The 15433-nt window shown below is 34.6% G+C and overlaps 1 protein-coding gene across 1 annotated transcript in view; it reads left to right on the top strand.

The window, feature by feature from the left end:
* Nucleotides 1–15433, top strand: part of TSPAN12 (tetraspanin 12) — a 68835-nt gene that overhangs the window by 14549 nt on the left and 38853 nt on the right. The window contains exons 3-4 of the mRNA XM_011995980.1: nucleotides 2755–2837; nucleotides 3961–4096. Coding sequence (XP_011851370.1) covers nucleotides 2755–2837; nucleotides 3961–4096 — 219 coding nt within the window. The remainder of the gene's footprint in view (nucleotides 1–2754; nucleotides 2838–3960; nucleotides 4097–15433) is intronic.

Consider the following 15433-nt stretch of genomic DNA (forward strand, 5'->3'; position numbering starts at 1 on the left):
ATCTGTATTTTAATCCACAAAACAAAATGTATTGGCTTACAAAGGAAATTAATTATGTTGAAATACATTTGTATTTACAGGTTAAGAACCACTGAGCTCCCATTCACCAAAGAAAGTAGTTCAGACATTTAGACTGAACCTGACTTCTACAGGAGACCCACTGCCTCTCTTTCTAAAAAGGAATTCTACATGCCGTGTAGGGTAGTGTTTTCACCCTCTGTGAAATATACCATGCCTATTTCTAAACTTGGGAGACAGTGACTAACCCTGATGCTTCAAAGCCCAACAGCTTGAATTTGAATCCCAGCTCTACCACTCAGGATCTGAGAGATCTTCAACAGGGTATTTCCCTTTTCTGTGCTTCATGGCACTTTTTTAAAAAACAGTTTGTAATTGTTTTCTTTGTATAATTGTTGCCTGTGTTCCCCAAGAGGTTCCAAGAAGGCGTAGATCTCTTATTTATTGTCAGTCTCTGAATCTTGCCCAGTCCAAGGCACATAGTAATTGTTCGGTAAATATTTGTAATAAATGATGGAAGTTTGAATTCACTAGCAGATTTTCCAAGCAGATAGTCATAATTTACTGTTCAAAGCTTTAGAGCTCTACACAGTCTGTTTACCTTGGAGCCTTCATGCAGAAAGCACGTTTTATGGCCACCACTTGAGTTAGCGCAGACTTATTTCTACCTTCTATGTATTCATTATATCAGCATTTAAAGCTAAAACTGTAGCACGTAATGGTAATTGATGTTCATTAAGATACCAGAAATTATTAAAAATCAGGGTAAGTTGAATTTCACTACATTGTACTTAAGAAGATAAATACACATTTCAAAAAAATTTCCATCAAAGAAGGAATGACATTTCAAACTTAAGAATTAATAATATGCAGCTTTTAGGAGAGCTTCCCAGGAAGACTTCTTCTTAATTTGTTTTAGTTTTTTTTTTTTTAATTTTTAAATAATGAAAATATTTAAAACATATACAAAAGTGGAAAAGCACAGTATAATTAATCCCCAATTATTCATTACCCAGTTTCAACAATTATCAACACGCTCTTCTCTACTTCCCACCTAACTTCTACCGGTCATGATTAATTATTAAACCATATCCCAGCCATCATTATGTTTCATTTATTTTTTTTCTTCCAAGTATACATATCAATGTATTTCATTTAAAATTGCTTCAGTATATAAGTCTAGAAAATAAAGACCCTTAAAAAAATAAATTTAATTTATTCTCATACCTAAAATAATCAAAGTAGTTTCTTAAAATTTCCAAACATTCGTTCAGGGTTAAACTTTCCTCAGTTGTATCATAAATGTTTCTATGTAGCTGATTTGTTTGAATGGGGATCCAAACCAGGTCAATGTATTGCACTGGGTAATCTCTATTTTAATCTATAAGAGTTTCTCCTTCTCTCCTTTTTGTTTTAAGTTGCCAGTTTTTTTTTTTTTTTTTTCAATTCAAGAAAGCAGATCATTTGTCCTGTAAAATTTCTCACATGCTTGATTTTGCTAATTGCTTCCCGTGGTGGCATTTAACATGTTTAAATCTATTTCATATATTTTTTTATTGACTGATAATGTGGGAGGATTGATTTGACTCAAGTTTGACCGTCTGGTGAAAATACTTCATAGGAATTTTTGTGTGCTTCTGATCGTACCATGTTGGGAGACACATTATGTCTAGTTGTCTTTTTGTGACACTAAGAGTGACCAGTGGGTCCTGGATCATACGCCTACTCTCTCCATTCTGACTCCCCACCAGCCTTTCATTTAATGCAGTGGTTCTCAGCCCTGCCTACCTGTTAGAATATCTGTGAAGCTGCTATACATTTCTGATGCCCAAGCCCTACTCCCTAAAATTAGTCCAGGGTAAACCTGTGCTCAGTAATTTTTTTCAGTCTTAAATGATTCAAACGTACAGACAGGATTGAGAACCAATGACCTGATAGAATTGCAGCCATTGAGGATCTTTTTTTTTGAGATCCATTATTTGAGAAAGGGTTGTTAAATGGTGATGCTCTAGAATGCTTCCTGCAAATATTACAGAAATTCTTCCATAGAAAGTTTAATCAAGTCCTTGGTTCTACCTTTAGTTGGTTTGGGAAAAGTAGGATAAATAGAAATCATAGATTCTTGTCAGTTTTCTGAATGAGTTGAGTATTCAACTTTCTACAAAGATGACCAGAGAGTTTTGTTCATTATGAGTTTATATACTTTAGCACATATATGTGTTAGTATGAGTGTATATACTTTAGCGCTTTATGAGTCAAAGGATTACATTTAATGTTATTACTATTACTATCATTTTAATGCTTAAATTGTTTGAATTTTAGCCAGTAGAAGTCATTTTAAATTAACTCCTGTGACTTTTTTTGACAATATTTAATTGTTCAGTAATAGTATTTAATTGCTTCCTTGCCTTTAAGAATGACAGTGTGTTTTAGACACATCTTATATGTTTGATAATTTATTTGTTCTGTGGCCTCCTCATCTTGTGCAGTTTCTGTCCTGAACCTGGGATCAGCGTTTTGTTTTCTGTATCCCATTTGGGTGGTATGCTATTTGGTGCCTATGACATGATTACGAAATGGAATGGCAGATATTTATAGTAATGGTAAATTTCAAGATGTAGCAAATGGTAATTGGGAAAGACATTATGTAATGAAATCCTTAATTTTCCTATTATTAATCCTGCAGTGAATGTTATGCAAATCTTTGGTAACCAGTTTGTACTTTTTTCTCCCCAGTTAATGTCCATCAGTGTGTTGGCAGTTTCTGCTTGGATGAGGGACTACCTAAATAATGTTCTCACTTTAACTGCAGAAACAAGGTATACTTTATAATTATTGATTGAATTCTTTCATGCTTTCTTTTAAGTAACTTTGCCCTCAGCTCTTTATATGGTAGTGCTCTCCCTTGGTCTTTTGGAAAAGTTTTTCCTGCCCATAGCAACCTTTGTCACAGACACTTGCATCCTCCAGAGTTCTCCTTAAGGTGAGCCTCTGGTCCTAGCGGGGATCAGGTGACAGCATGTTTATATAGACATTTCTGAGTATGGTAATAGCAGTTGCCTGTCCTTCTGGTTGTGTGTCAGCCATGTCATAGGTGCGTGTAAAGAACCAGCATAGTTACTTTTCCCTAAGAAAATTACCATCAGCTTCCTCTTACCTTCATATTCTTGGGTTAATGAAAACCATACACCACAATGATTTTTTTTGTTCTCAAATTTCAAGGGTTAATCTACTAATATCACAGGGGACAAATTACTTTTTACTCCATCATCTCTGAATGGAGACTGTATTATAATATATGACATCTGAATTGTGGTAAGGGTTAAATGAAAAACATTTTTTTTCAAGTCCTTAACACAGGGGAACTTAGCTTAATAACGGTTAATTTTTATCATTAATACTGGTTTCGGTTAATGAATTTTTCATCGTGTTCTAGCAAAAATCATTTCTACCTATTCCTTTCTTCAAATGTAGATTGATTTTCCTTTGCATAGCAGTCTTTTACATTTTGGGGGAGGATCAATTGTCAGGGAAAAGAAACATAGTGCATGTGAGGTCAAAGATTAGAGAAGAGGAAGGAGATTCCTCCCAGCTGGGAAATAGCGAAGGCTCCCATGTGATTTACTTAGGCTAAGGCTTCAGAGATAATTATAGATGGACCTTATATCAAGGTCCCGTATATTATATATTAAATGAGTTGGGGTAGGAAAGCTACCACTTCTATTAAAAAAAACCAAACACTGCCAAACCAAAAATAAAGCAAGTGAGCAAATAAACATAAAAACAATAGCACCGTGATTTTGAAAATAACAATGCAGTCACTAGTTTGGAGGCATCGTGATTTAAAGAATTATTAACACAAATCACAGTTGTGCCTTCTACTATGTCTTGGGTGCATTTTGATTATATTTTATTTCTAATACATTATTTTTCTTCTTTCAGGGTGGAGGAAGCCGTCATTTTGACTTACTTTCCTGTGGTTCATCCGGTCATGATTGCTGTTTGCTGTTTTCTTATCATTGTGGGGATGTTAGGATATTGTGGAACGGTGAAAAGAAATCTGTTGCTTCTTGCATGGGTATGATGTTATATTTTCTCTTTATTATAGTTAAAAAGATTAACCAGTAATGTATTATTTTTTAATCAGTTCACAAGATTAGGGAGCAGTGATAGCAGTAACAACATCCTGTAAGGAGGGAAGCTTTCGTTTCACAAGAGATTATTTGAATACACGTATTTGCTGTAGTTGGATGATGAGGTATGGAAATATATATAAGCAATTTAATTATTTCACTCCAGCTATGTGTTGACATTTTCATTTGAAAGTATGAGTTTTTTCTAGTGTCCTTGTCGTTATTAGCACTCAAAAAGTCCCCTTGGGACTGGAACTGAGAAGCCATAAAGGAACTGTTTCTTTCTCTTCTATTTTTAAACAAATTCACCCTGTAAGCTCGTGTGGAAATTCAGATTGTGAGGTAGCAGACATAGGTAATAGCCCTGTCACCGCCTTTATATAGCTTAGAGAACATAAACGAGTCTCAGTTTCTATAATCTTAGTTTATTTTTTTAACTCTGAGAGTTGCACTAGGTACTTGTTAAATTAGTTTCACCATTTAAATTCTGTGACTGGTCTTTTAATTCAAAAATAGGCGAACATTTTTAACATTAAAAAATTGAGTTGATTAAAATGCTGTTTATATAGATATTTTTAGAAGAGCACTTAATGTGTAAAATATATACTAGTGGCACCAGGTGGTGAGATTACTAACGTACAGTTGCAGACATATAAGGCTGAAAAACTAATTCATTGAGTATATGCTTTCTTTGTAGTAGGTCTCAGCCCTGGCTGTGCGTTAATTTCATGTAAAGAACTTAAACAATTTGAGTGGTGTGCTGGTAAGCTGGATCACTGGGCAGAAAAAAAGCTCAGATTTATAGCATTTGAGGATTTCCGTGGGGTAAATTCTCCAGCATGGTCGATTTTAAGTTACCAACATGAAATCATAACTGAATGTGGAGCTGGGGACAGATGAGAACAAACTGGCTCCAGGAGTCAGCTCCCACACACTCATGCTTGACTGGCTCCCATGCCAAGCCAATTAAAACAGAATCTTAGTGTGAAGTTGGACTAAAGCTTTGCATTTCACAGTATAACCTGTGCTAATGTATTACTTAGCTTCTTGGAGGATACCTGTTCAGGTTGAATACTGGAAAACACAAAAATTAGCCAGGCGTGTTGGTGGGCGCCTGTAGTCCCAGCTGCACGGGAGGCTGAGGCAGGAGAATGGCGTGAACCTGGGAGGCCGAGCTTTCAGTGAGCCGAGATCGCACCACTGCACCCCAGCCTGGGTGACAGAGCGAGACTCCGTCTCAAAAATAAAAAAAATAAAAAATAAAAAAAATAAAGAAAATAAACCACACTCAGAGATGGGGAAACATGCCTACTGCTTTGTTTCTCTTCATATAGGTATACAGTGAAAGGAGAATGGTGGAAAAGTTTGGGGTCTTATTTTGCAATTTTAGATATTTGGGCAATAATTTAAACATAAACAAAAGGACTTACTTTACATGAACCTTCTATAATTTGAGTAGAGTATAACATATTTCAAGCTTTAAGTAAAAAGTCTCAGAATTCTTTTTGAAAACACAGTCTCACAATGATGTCTCTCTTGTATAACCAACTAAGGCCTGACTGCCATTTCCTCCCTCCTCCCAGCTTTTACTCTGCACAGCCCCTATGCAGTGGGATGCTGGAGGGAGGCAGGCCAAGTAGGGTCAGGGATTTCATGGAACTACAAAGGCTTTGGAAACACATTTTGAAAACTCTTTATGCATTCCCTTAGGCTGCTTAAATGCTAGTAATGCAAATTGACAATCAACAAAGTAATGTGGCCTGCTACTTGAAGTGGGGCAAATCTTAGACTTGTGAATGACAGTCCAGTTTGTAATACTGGAAAGAGCATTATAATGCAAAAGTGGCATGGAGGACTGAGGTTCTAAAGGCTACTAATTTACTCATTCATTCTTTCTCTAAACACTTACTGATCATATATACCACCAATTTTTGCTGTCAGACCTGTCTTTATGAGATAAGAACTCTAATAGAGTTTGCACTGGGTGCTATGAGGCCAGAGAAGAAGAGCTCTAAGCTCAGTCCAAAGGGTTCAGTGCCACCCTCTGGGAGGATGATGAGCATAGATTGATTTGCCTTTTTCCATCCCCACTTTGCTTCTTGGATGTACTCTTTTTTACAAAGCATCTTTTTATGCATTGCTGTTCCATATGTCCCTAGGTGACATCTACATCTTGGTTCCTCCTTCCTGTTGATTGCCTTTGGCAGTTCGTTCTCCATTTCCTTGGGGCTGCCTCTCCTCTCATGGCAGGTTTCTAGTCCTTACTCTGTCTAGACCCAATATAGCTTCCCACTTGCTAAAGAATGATCTGTAGTCTCAACTCCCATGTATCTATCACTCACAACCAATTTGCATCTGGTCTGTTTCTCAGGCAGTTTCCTCTCTGACTTCCTCCCCACATCCCTCTCCTCTAAACAGCTGCCAACTCCTCTCAGTTCAGATTCTACAGTCTTGGGAAGTTGTCCTCTCTTTTCTGTCCTCCTCTGGGATGCCCAAGTTCAGGCTTTCCTAACTTCCTGCTCAGACAGGTGTAGAGACTCCCTATTGGGTAATGAAGTATGTACCAACACCTCAAACGTGCACCAAGCCCGTCTACAATCGAGCCTTTATCTGCCATTTTTTACTTTCCTATCTACTTCATTATTCTCTGGTTCTGTATTTTCTGATCCCTGAACAAACTGTCTTGCTTCGTTCTTCTCCACATTTATTCTTGCTGTCTGCTTAACCAGAAATTTCTTCTCAGTACTTTCATTTAAATATTACTAGCCCATGAAGACTTATCTGAAATGCTACCTCTTTAAATAATAATTATGACACTGATGATAATTGAAGTAGTTAACATTTCTTGAGTACTTACAGTGCCAGACACTGTAGAGTTTTACCTGAATTTTTTTTAAAATGAAGAGTTCTTGTACATGAGTTAATCAATTTTATCCTCTCTGCTGAGTATGAAATTGGACTAAAACTTTGAATTACCCTTATTATTCACTTAATATAGATGAGGAAATGAGGCATAGAGAGATTAAGTGACTTGCCTAAGTCTACACAGCTAGTAAAGAGAGGATCTAATATTCAGACCATGGCAGTCAAGTTCCAATATTTGTAACAATTTTGCCATTTTACTCTATAATCGCTGAGTTTTTGCCTAAGTGTTTACAAATGTGTCCTGTAATGTATAAAACATTTTCATTTTAAACCTGACGACAGTTATCTGAGATAGGTAATTATTAAATGAAGTTCAGAGAGGTCAGTAATATGCCACAAGTCATTCAACAGTAAGGATGGGAGCTTGGATTCAGACCTCGGCGTTCCTGATTGCGAAGCCCATTCTCACTGGGCCTTTACTGATGTCTCTAATAGACTTTTCTCAACTTTTGAAGCCTAGTGTATTTCCCTTATTATAAACTTCCTTTTCTTTTTAATAATCAGCCCTGACTACTAGACTACAAACAACTTAGTAATATGAACCATTCACCTTGCTCAGTGCTTTAATAAGTGTTTATTAAATCATTGAACAACAGACAATAAATTAGAATAGTGAACGTAGGAATGACCAGCACATCAGATTAAAGATGTTGCCTGGAAGGCAATGATGAGCATGAGATTTTAGCAGAGGAATTCGGCTGTGAGAAAAGGTTAGATTACAAGGGGAATGGCTCATGGGGGTCTGGCAGAGTGTGACATGATGTAAGGTCTTTGGCAAATATTTGCAAAGTAACTTATAGTATTTTTTGTGTGCCCTTTAGCCTTTTATCCTAATTAAAAACAAAATTTTAAGGAAGTTTCTTACTTTTATTTTGGATGTAAATATTTAAACAAGCAGAATGCATTCATCCAACTTATCCATTTCCCTGTATTCAAAGCCTTGTTTTACTTTTAAGACCTGTAAAACAGATTAGTGTAAGAAAGCTATTTTTCAAAAGACAATTGGTATCTCAGAGAGCTGCCATATCTCTTGAATGATTATATATATTAAAAAAAAAAAAAAAAAAAAGAGCTGGCAGCTTGGCTGTTGTGCCGTTCAAGCAAAAGTAAAAATGCCAATATTTTTACTGATTAGACTGATCAAGAAAAAGTAAACGAGCCTCCCTCAAAACAGGTCTTTGTAACCAACCTCCCCGCAGTCCTCACCAAAAAGCAACAGAAAACCTCTACAAGCTAAGACATCACCTATTGGAAAACATTTCCGAGAAGCCTTGGTCATGAATTTCATCCTCCTTTTGAATAATAGATTTATAGATATAAGTTGTTAAAACACCCTAATTTAAGGTTCTCAAATAAAATACAAGATGCCCAATTAAATCTGATTTCAGATAAACAATGAATAATGTTTTAGTATGAGTTTGTCCCATGCAATATTTAGAATATACATATACTAAAACATTATTGATTGAAATTTAAATTTAAATGGACATGTTTATTTTTATTTGCTTTATCTGGCAAACATACTCATTAGATTTGTTCTTAGTAAGTGTGAAACTGTCGTAGAACAGAAATTTTTATGTATTTGTATGAGGAGATTAAGAATAATTAAATTCTAATTATAATGGGAAAACAAGCCAAAAACGACTAAGAAAAGAAACTGGAATATGCCATGCCTTTCACAGTAATTTCAGTAGTAGAAATTCCTTCTCTTTTTAAAAGAGAAATTGAAGCTAAATTGAAATTGGTTTTAAGCCTTAGATGGGTAATTCCCAAGGCTTTAGCTGTAGACTAAATGAAATTCATTTGTTATTGCAGTTTTACCTTGCTATTAACATAGGCATTAGGAAAGCAGTGCCAGCTCAGGGGGAATGTCAGCAGATTGAACAGACATGTTTATGATGTTGACAACAGCTGAATGTCACCATCAGGAGATCATCATTTGTCAGGATGTGATGCAAATATATGCTCAATTGCCAGCAAACCACAAGGTAGTCAAGCGCTTGTCAGAAATTCAGTTGGACGTACCTTACGTATTTATTACAAATGAATCATTTTTAAAGGAGATATGCTTTTTTTTTCAATTTTATTTTTCCAGAGACTTTGAATATAACTATTGATTGTGTGCTTGCACTTTTCAAACTTTCTTTAAATATAGAGTGATTGAACCAGATCTGAATGCTTTCCTTAGTGGAAATCAAGTGAAATTTTAATGGCCTTGGAGAAATTTCCCCTGTTTTTTCTTTTGTTTATTTGTTTAAAATCATAATGCAAATCAGCATATATTTAAGTAGTAATTGATTTTCTAAAGAGTCTCTGTTTAAGGCCTTCTCTTACATAGTCATGAATTTTATAATTATATAGCTAGTCAGGTCCTTAAGTAAACATTAATCTATTAAGTTGTATGTCTTTATTATTTTGTTTATATTTTTGGTTGATAGCCTAAACTTTATTTCTAAATGAAAATTCATCATACCATTTACCGTATGTTCAGTATCTGCCCAATATTTTACCTTTGTTTTCTCAAAATATACTCATAGCAACTCTATTAGACTAATTTTACAAATGAGGAAAAGTAGAATCCCCAAAGATACACAGCTGGTAATTGTTGTTAGCATTCAAATGCAGCCTGTGCTCAAAGACCACACATGTTTCACTACACCACAGTACTGTTATAAGGCATTTAACTAATTACTGGCATTGTTTCTAGAAGACTTAACTATACTTCATTTATTACTCCAAGGCATTCGGTAGTCATTTAATTTCTAAAAATACGGTTTTTTCGTATGCTTATTATAAAATGAACTTAAAAATTTCTACTGTGGTTATCATTTTTGCTTATCTTCTCAAAGAATCAAGCAGTTTCTCCTTTCCTTTTTACCTTCCTCACCTCTCATTCTCCTTTCCTTTCCTTTTGCCCTCCTTAATTGTGTATTGAGTACCCATCTGTGATAGATACTTGAGAGAACCAAGATGAAAGGGGTGAATAGAAAGAAAATTACAAAGCGAAATGTAATATTAAATGTATAAATAATTGCTGTGGGAATCCAGAATCAGGAGCAAATGGAGCTTTCCAGAATGTTTCACAGTAGAGTCTTTATTTGAACTGGATGTTGAAAATACATAAGGGTTTCCTGGTGGAGATGAGGAAGGAAGGAGATTTACAGCAACATGAAGAGTGTGTATAAACACTGAGGAGTGAAGGGACAGGGAAAACTTAGGCAAAACTTAGAAAGTCAGTGCGGCTGTGGTGTTGGTGCACAGTGAGAAGAAGATGAAGTTAAGTCCAATTGTGAAGGTCTTTATCAAAAAGTTAGATGTTATTCTTTGGACTGTAAAGAACCAATGGGTATTTCCAGCTTGTGATGAAATGATAATTCCCATTTAAGCGGGAGACAATAGAAAGCCCTGTTAGTGATTACATTATCATCCCCAGAAGCCATGGATAAGGGTGTGAACTAAGTAAGACTTTGGGGCTGGAGGAAGGTGGCTGAAATCAGTAAACCTTGCTGAGGTAGAATTATGGATAAAGCATTACATGATAGTAATGCTTTTATTGCTTGACATCAGGAAATGAAAAATTATTCAGCATTTATACTTTTTTATATAATAGAAACATATCTACTCAATACATGTACTTTATTTGACTTGTTAGCTAGAATTCTTTAAAAACTATAATTAAAAAATTTTTATTTGCAATTGTCAAGTAATAATTGTATGTATTCATAGGGTGCAATTTGATGTTTCAATGATGTATGTATACTTTTTGGGATTCTTAGATGAAGCTAATTAACATATCCAATGTACCCACTTATTTTTTGTGGTGAGAACATTTAAAGTTTACTATTTTAGCAATTTTGAAATATACAGCTTATCCTTATTAAATATACAATTATACATCATTCTGTAGTCACCATGCTATGCAATAGGTCACTAAAAGTAATTCCTACTGTCTAACTGAAACTTTGTACCCACTAATCATCCTTTAACCATCCTCCTCTTCACCCTACCAGCCTCTAGTAACCGCCATTCTACTCTCTATTCCTCTGAGATCAACACTTTTTTAGGTTCCACATATAACTGAGATCATGTGGTATCTGTCTTTCTGTGCTGGTTTATTTCACTTAACATAATGTCCTCCAGGTTCATCCATGTTACCACAAGTAACAGAATTTCCTTGTTTTTTTTAGGGCTGTATAGTATTCTGTTGTATATAGGGACTACATTTTCTTTATCCATTCATCTGTTGATTGACACTTAGGTTGCTTTTATGTCTTGACTATTGTGAATAATGCTGGAATGAACATGAGAATACAGATATCTCTTTGGCATTCCTATTCATTTCATTTGGATGTATACTCAGAAGTGAGATTGCTGGATCATATGGTAATTCAATTCACAATTTTTTGAAAACCTCCATACTGTTCTCCATAATGACTGTACTAATTTATATTTACAAAAACAGTATACCAGGATTTTTTTCCCCCAAAGCCTTGCCAATATTTGTTATCTTTTGTCTTTTTGATAGTAAACATCCTAAGAGCTATGAGTTGATGTTTCATGGTGGTCTGAATTTGTATTTTCCTAACAGTGATGTTGAGCATTTTTTTTATCTCTTTGTCTTCTGTTGGGTATTTGCGTGTCATCTTTTAAGAAATATCTGTTCAGGTCCTTTGCTTATTTTTTAATTGGGTTGTTTACTTTCTTGCTATGGAGGTGTTTGGGTCCCTTATATGTTTTGGATATTAGTCCCTTAACAGATACATGGTTTGCAAATATTTTCTCCCAATCCATGAGTTTCACTCTTCTAATTGTCTCTTTTGTTATGCAGAATCTTGGTAGTTTAATATTTTCTCATATGTCTATTTCTGCTTTTTTTCTGTCTGTGACTTTGGGGTCATATTCAAAAAATCATTGCTCAGATCAGTGTCCTGGAGCTCTTCTCATACATTGTCTTCTACTAGTTTTACAGTTTCAGGTCTTACATTTAAATCTTTAATACATTTTTTTTTTGCTTATGCTGTGAAATAATAGTAATTTTATTCTTCTGCATATGGATATCCAGTTGTTCCCCTTTATTGAAGATACTTTCCATTTCCCATTGTGTGTTATTGGCATCTTCATCAAAATATCAATTGGCTGTAAATGTGTCAGTTTACTTCTTTTGTCCTTTTCAATTGCTTGATATGTCTGTTTTTAGGCTAATACCATGCTGTTTTGATTACTGTAACTTTATAATATATTTTGAAATCAGGTAGCTTGATGCCTGCAGCTTTGTTGTTTTTGTTCAAGGTTACTTTGGCTATTTGGGGAATTTGTAGTACCATAGGAGTTTTAGGATTTTTTCCTGTTTCTGTAAAAAATGACATTGGAGTTTTGATTGGGATTGCATTGAATTTATAGGTCACTTTGGATAGTATGGACATTTTAACAACAATAATTCTTCTAATCCATGAACATGGGATATCTTTCTATTTATTTGTGTCATCTTTCATCAGTATTTTATAATTTTCAGCATATTGATCTTTTAACCCCTCAGTTAAATTTACTTTGTAAGTATTTTATGGTTTTTGATGCCCCAGGAAAATATGTCAGCAGATGTCTTCAAAAGTAAATGTTGTGTCAGAAATGGGCCCAGGACAACTGTCTGATATTCATGGCCTTAGTGTTGGGTCTTTATGACAGGATTTTGGCTGGTCATTGGACCTTCGTCTTACTTCAGGGTTTGAAATATGAATGATTCAAGTTTTTGTATGGTGTGCTATGTCACTGCAAGCATTTTAGACCTTATTATAGATTTTTATATATATATATATTTGAGATAATGTTAGTTAAATGTAAGTGAAATATTTCAATATGCATTGATTTGGTGACTGTCCTGAGTTTGTGGAAAATTCAAAGTGAGGTATTTTTCTGGCAGCACATGCTATTGAAATGTTCATTCCACCTATGAATACTGGTCACCAGTTCAGCGAATGCTTCCTTGAGGTGAATTCAGCAATTGTGCAGTGTTTTCACTTTCTCATTTATTTCCACGTATCTCTCTACTAACTTCCTTTGGCAAACATAAACCAGAAAACATTCATTTAAAAGGAGGTGACTCAGGAAACAGTATCCTAAATGTAGAGAGAGTTTAAACAAGGGGCAGATAACATTTGTAAAAGATGAGAGAATTAAGTCGTTTAAGCCAGTGAGGAAAGCAGCTTTTAGATGGAATATTTAGAAAAAAAAAAAACATGGTTAGTATTTGCTTTATGTGCAATGTCTAATGAAGTTGTTGGCTAAATAAGATTATGAGTTAAGGTAAGCTTTTTCTTGAAACTACATAAATTTTAAAAACGCACATTTTTAGAATTGTAATCCGTATATCTTTTCCCTTTTTCAGAGAAAAGGTGATATAGGCTTAGGTGACATGCTCAGGCTAAGATAAATCTTCTCAGCTTAGATGACAGAAACAATAGTTTAAATTGTTTTTAAAATGTATTAACACTGTAGTTGTATCACTTTGTATTTCTGTCAAGCAATGCATTTGAATTATTCCAAAATAAGTGGTTATTCCTGAATTTTCTTTATATTGACATTATTTTAGTTTAAAAATTTTAAACTTTAGAAACAACAAATTTCCTTAAAATAATGACACTTTAGAAACATGATTTTTAAGAAGAATATTAATACAATTCTAAAGAGTTAATAAAATAACAGAATTTTATTAGATGATCGCAACTTAAAATAATTTCTAATTAAGTAAAATGTGAATCATTGCAGTGTCTTTTCCAGTAAACAAGCATTTAAAATATTTTACAGTTTCACATTCTGTGTAGGGCTTGCACAGCTGAGTTGAAGCACAGACTGAGAACTTTTAAGGAGACAATTAGGGTTTTTTACCTTTTATTATGAAAATATTTTCACTCCAAACGTTCTCTCTTTGTGTTTTTAAAGGTACTGTAAAAAAACAAAAACAAACAAACAAAAAAACTCTAAGGAACAATAGTTGTCTTCTGTTAAGAACATTTAACAAAAGGATCTGAGGAAGTATTTGAGCTGAGATGTGATGGAGACGGGCAAGCGGTAGTGAGTGGTTGTTGGACAGTGGGCCAGGGGAAAAAAGGCACTTTGGAAGACCCAAAGGCTGGTGGAAGGAACCATTGTGATAAGACTGGAAAGCTCACAGTGGGTTTGGAGAAAGGCGCATGTATGTCTTAGGATAGATATGTACCAGATATGGCTGAGACTTGGCTGTGTGAACTGGGGCCAAATTGAATGTGAAGCATACTCTGTGATCTGAAGTTTTGTGAGCAGAAGCGCGATCTGATCTATCTTTTGCTATGTATCCCTGATGGGAGTGTCTATTCCCTAATCCTGGACCTTCTGCTCATTTACCTGGGAGAAATGGATACCTGGTCTTCTTACTCTTGGCTAAGTAAGGGAGTATCACATTTTGATAACCTTTTGTAATGATAGAAGAGAGAATGGAGGAGATGCTTTAATTCTGACAATATGCCTTGATTGATGAACGAATAAAGGTACTCATGTGGGGAAGGCCATCTAATGTTTTAGATTTTTTCCAGATGCTCTTTATAAATAAAATTCTGTTAATCTAGATGTCTTTAGTTCACATTTGATACTAAAAATATAGTGACTCAGCTAAATTAGGCACCTAGACACTGGGTGCTGGGCTGAGGTGAGTTTAGGGAAGCAAGCCAGCACCAAGAGGACCTTGCTGAGGTTACAACATTAGTTCTTTGGAACGCTGCAGCAATTTTTCAGCTTCAGGGAAAAGACTTTTCATAAACAATTAACTAGTGTCAGACGACTGTGGTAGAACTGCTTAAACAAACTTGGAGAACAAATTTTTACGAATAAACTTTTCAAGGATGTTAAAAACATTTACTTAGAGATAATGGATATGCTTTCCTCATGTCATCATTGGTTTATTTATAAAAGCAGTTCTTTACTTTTCAACATTGTTATATTCAAATATTTGTTGTAACAAAAGTGCATTTCTTTACAATTATTCTGTAATTTGTAGTTAATTCAAACTTCCTTCTATCATTTAGACTGAATTACTAATGTTTTGGCAAGTTTGGTGATTTAATTTTATCATTGTTTATACATAATTTTTCTTCTCTGAACATTGAGCATGACTGTGAATCAGAGTGTTACATTCACAAATAATAGTGTTCTTACACTTTTTTTCTGTGGGAATAAAAATATTTATGATTTAGGAAGAAAGTGTATTTGCATGAATATATTTATCAATGAAAAGAGCAAGCTGTTTACTTGTAATAAATATTTATATATATGGATTTGTAAAATTTAAAGGAAACTATTTCCTTTAATACCCTTTTTTAACAAATAGG

Source organism: Mandrillus leucophaeus, unplaced genomic scaffold (genome assembly GCF_000951045.1).
Source record: "Mandrillus leucophaeus isolate KB7577 unplaced genomic scaffold, Mleu.le_1.0 Scaffold5, whole genome shotgun sequence".
NCBI lineage: Eukaryota > Metazoa > Chordata > Mammalia > Primates > Cercopithecidae > Mandrillus > Mandrillus leucophaeus.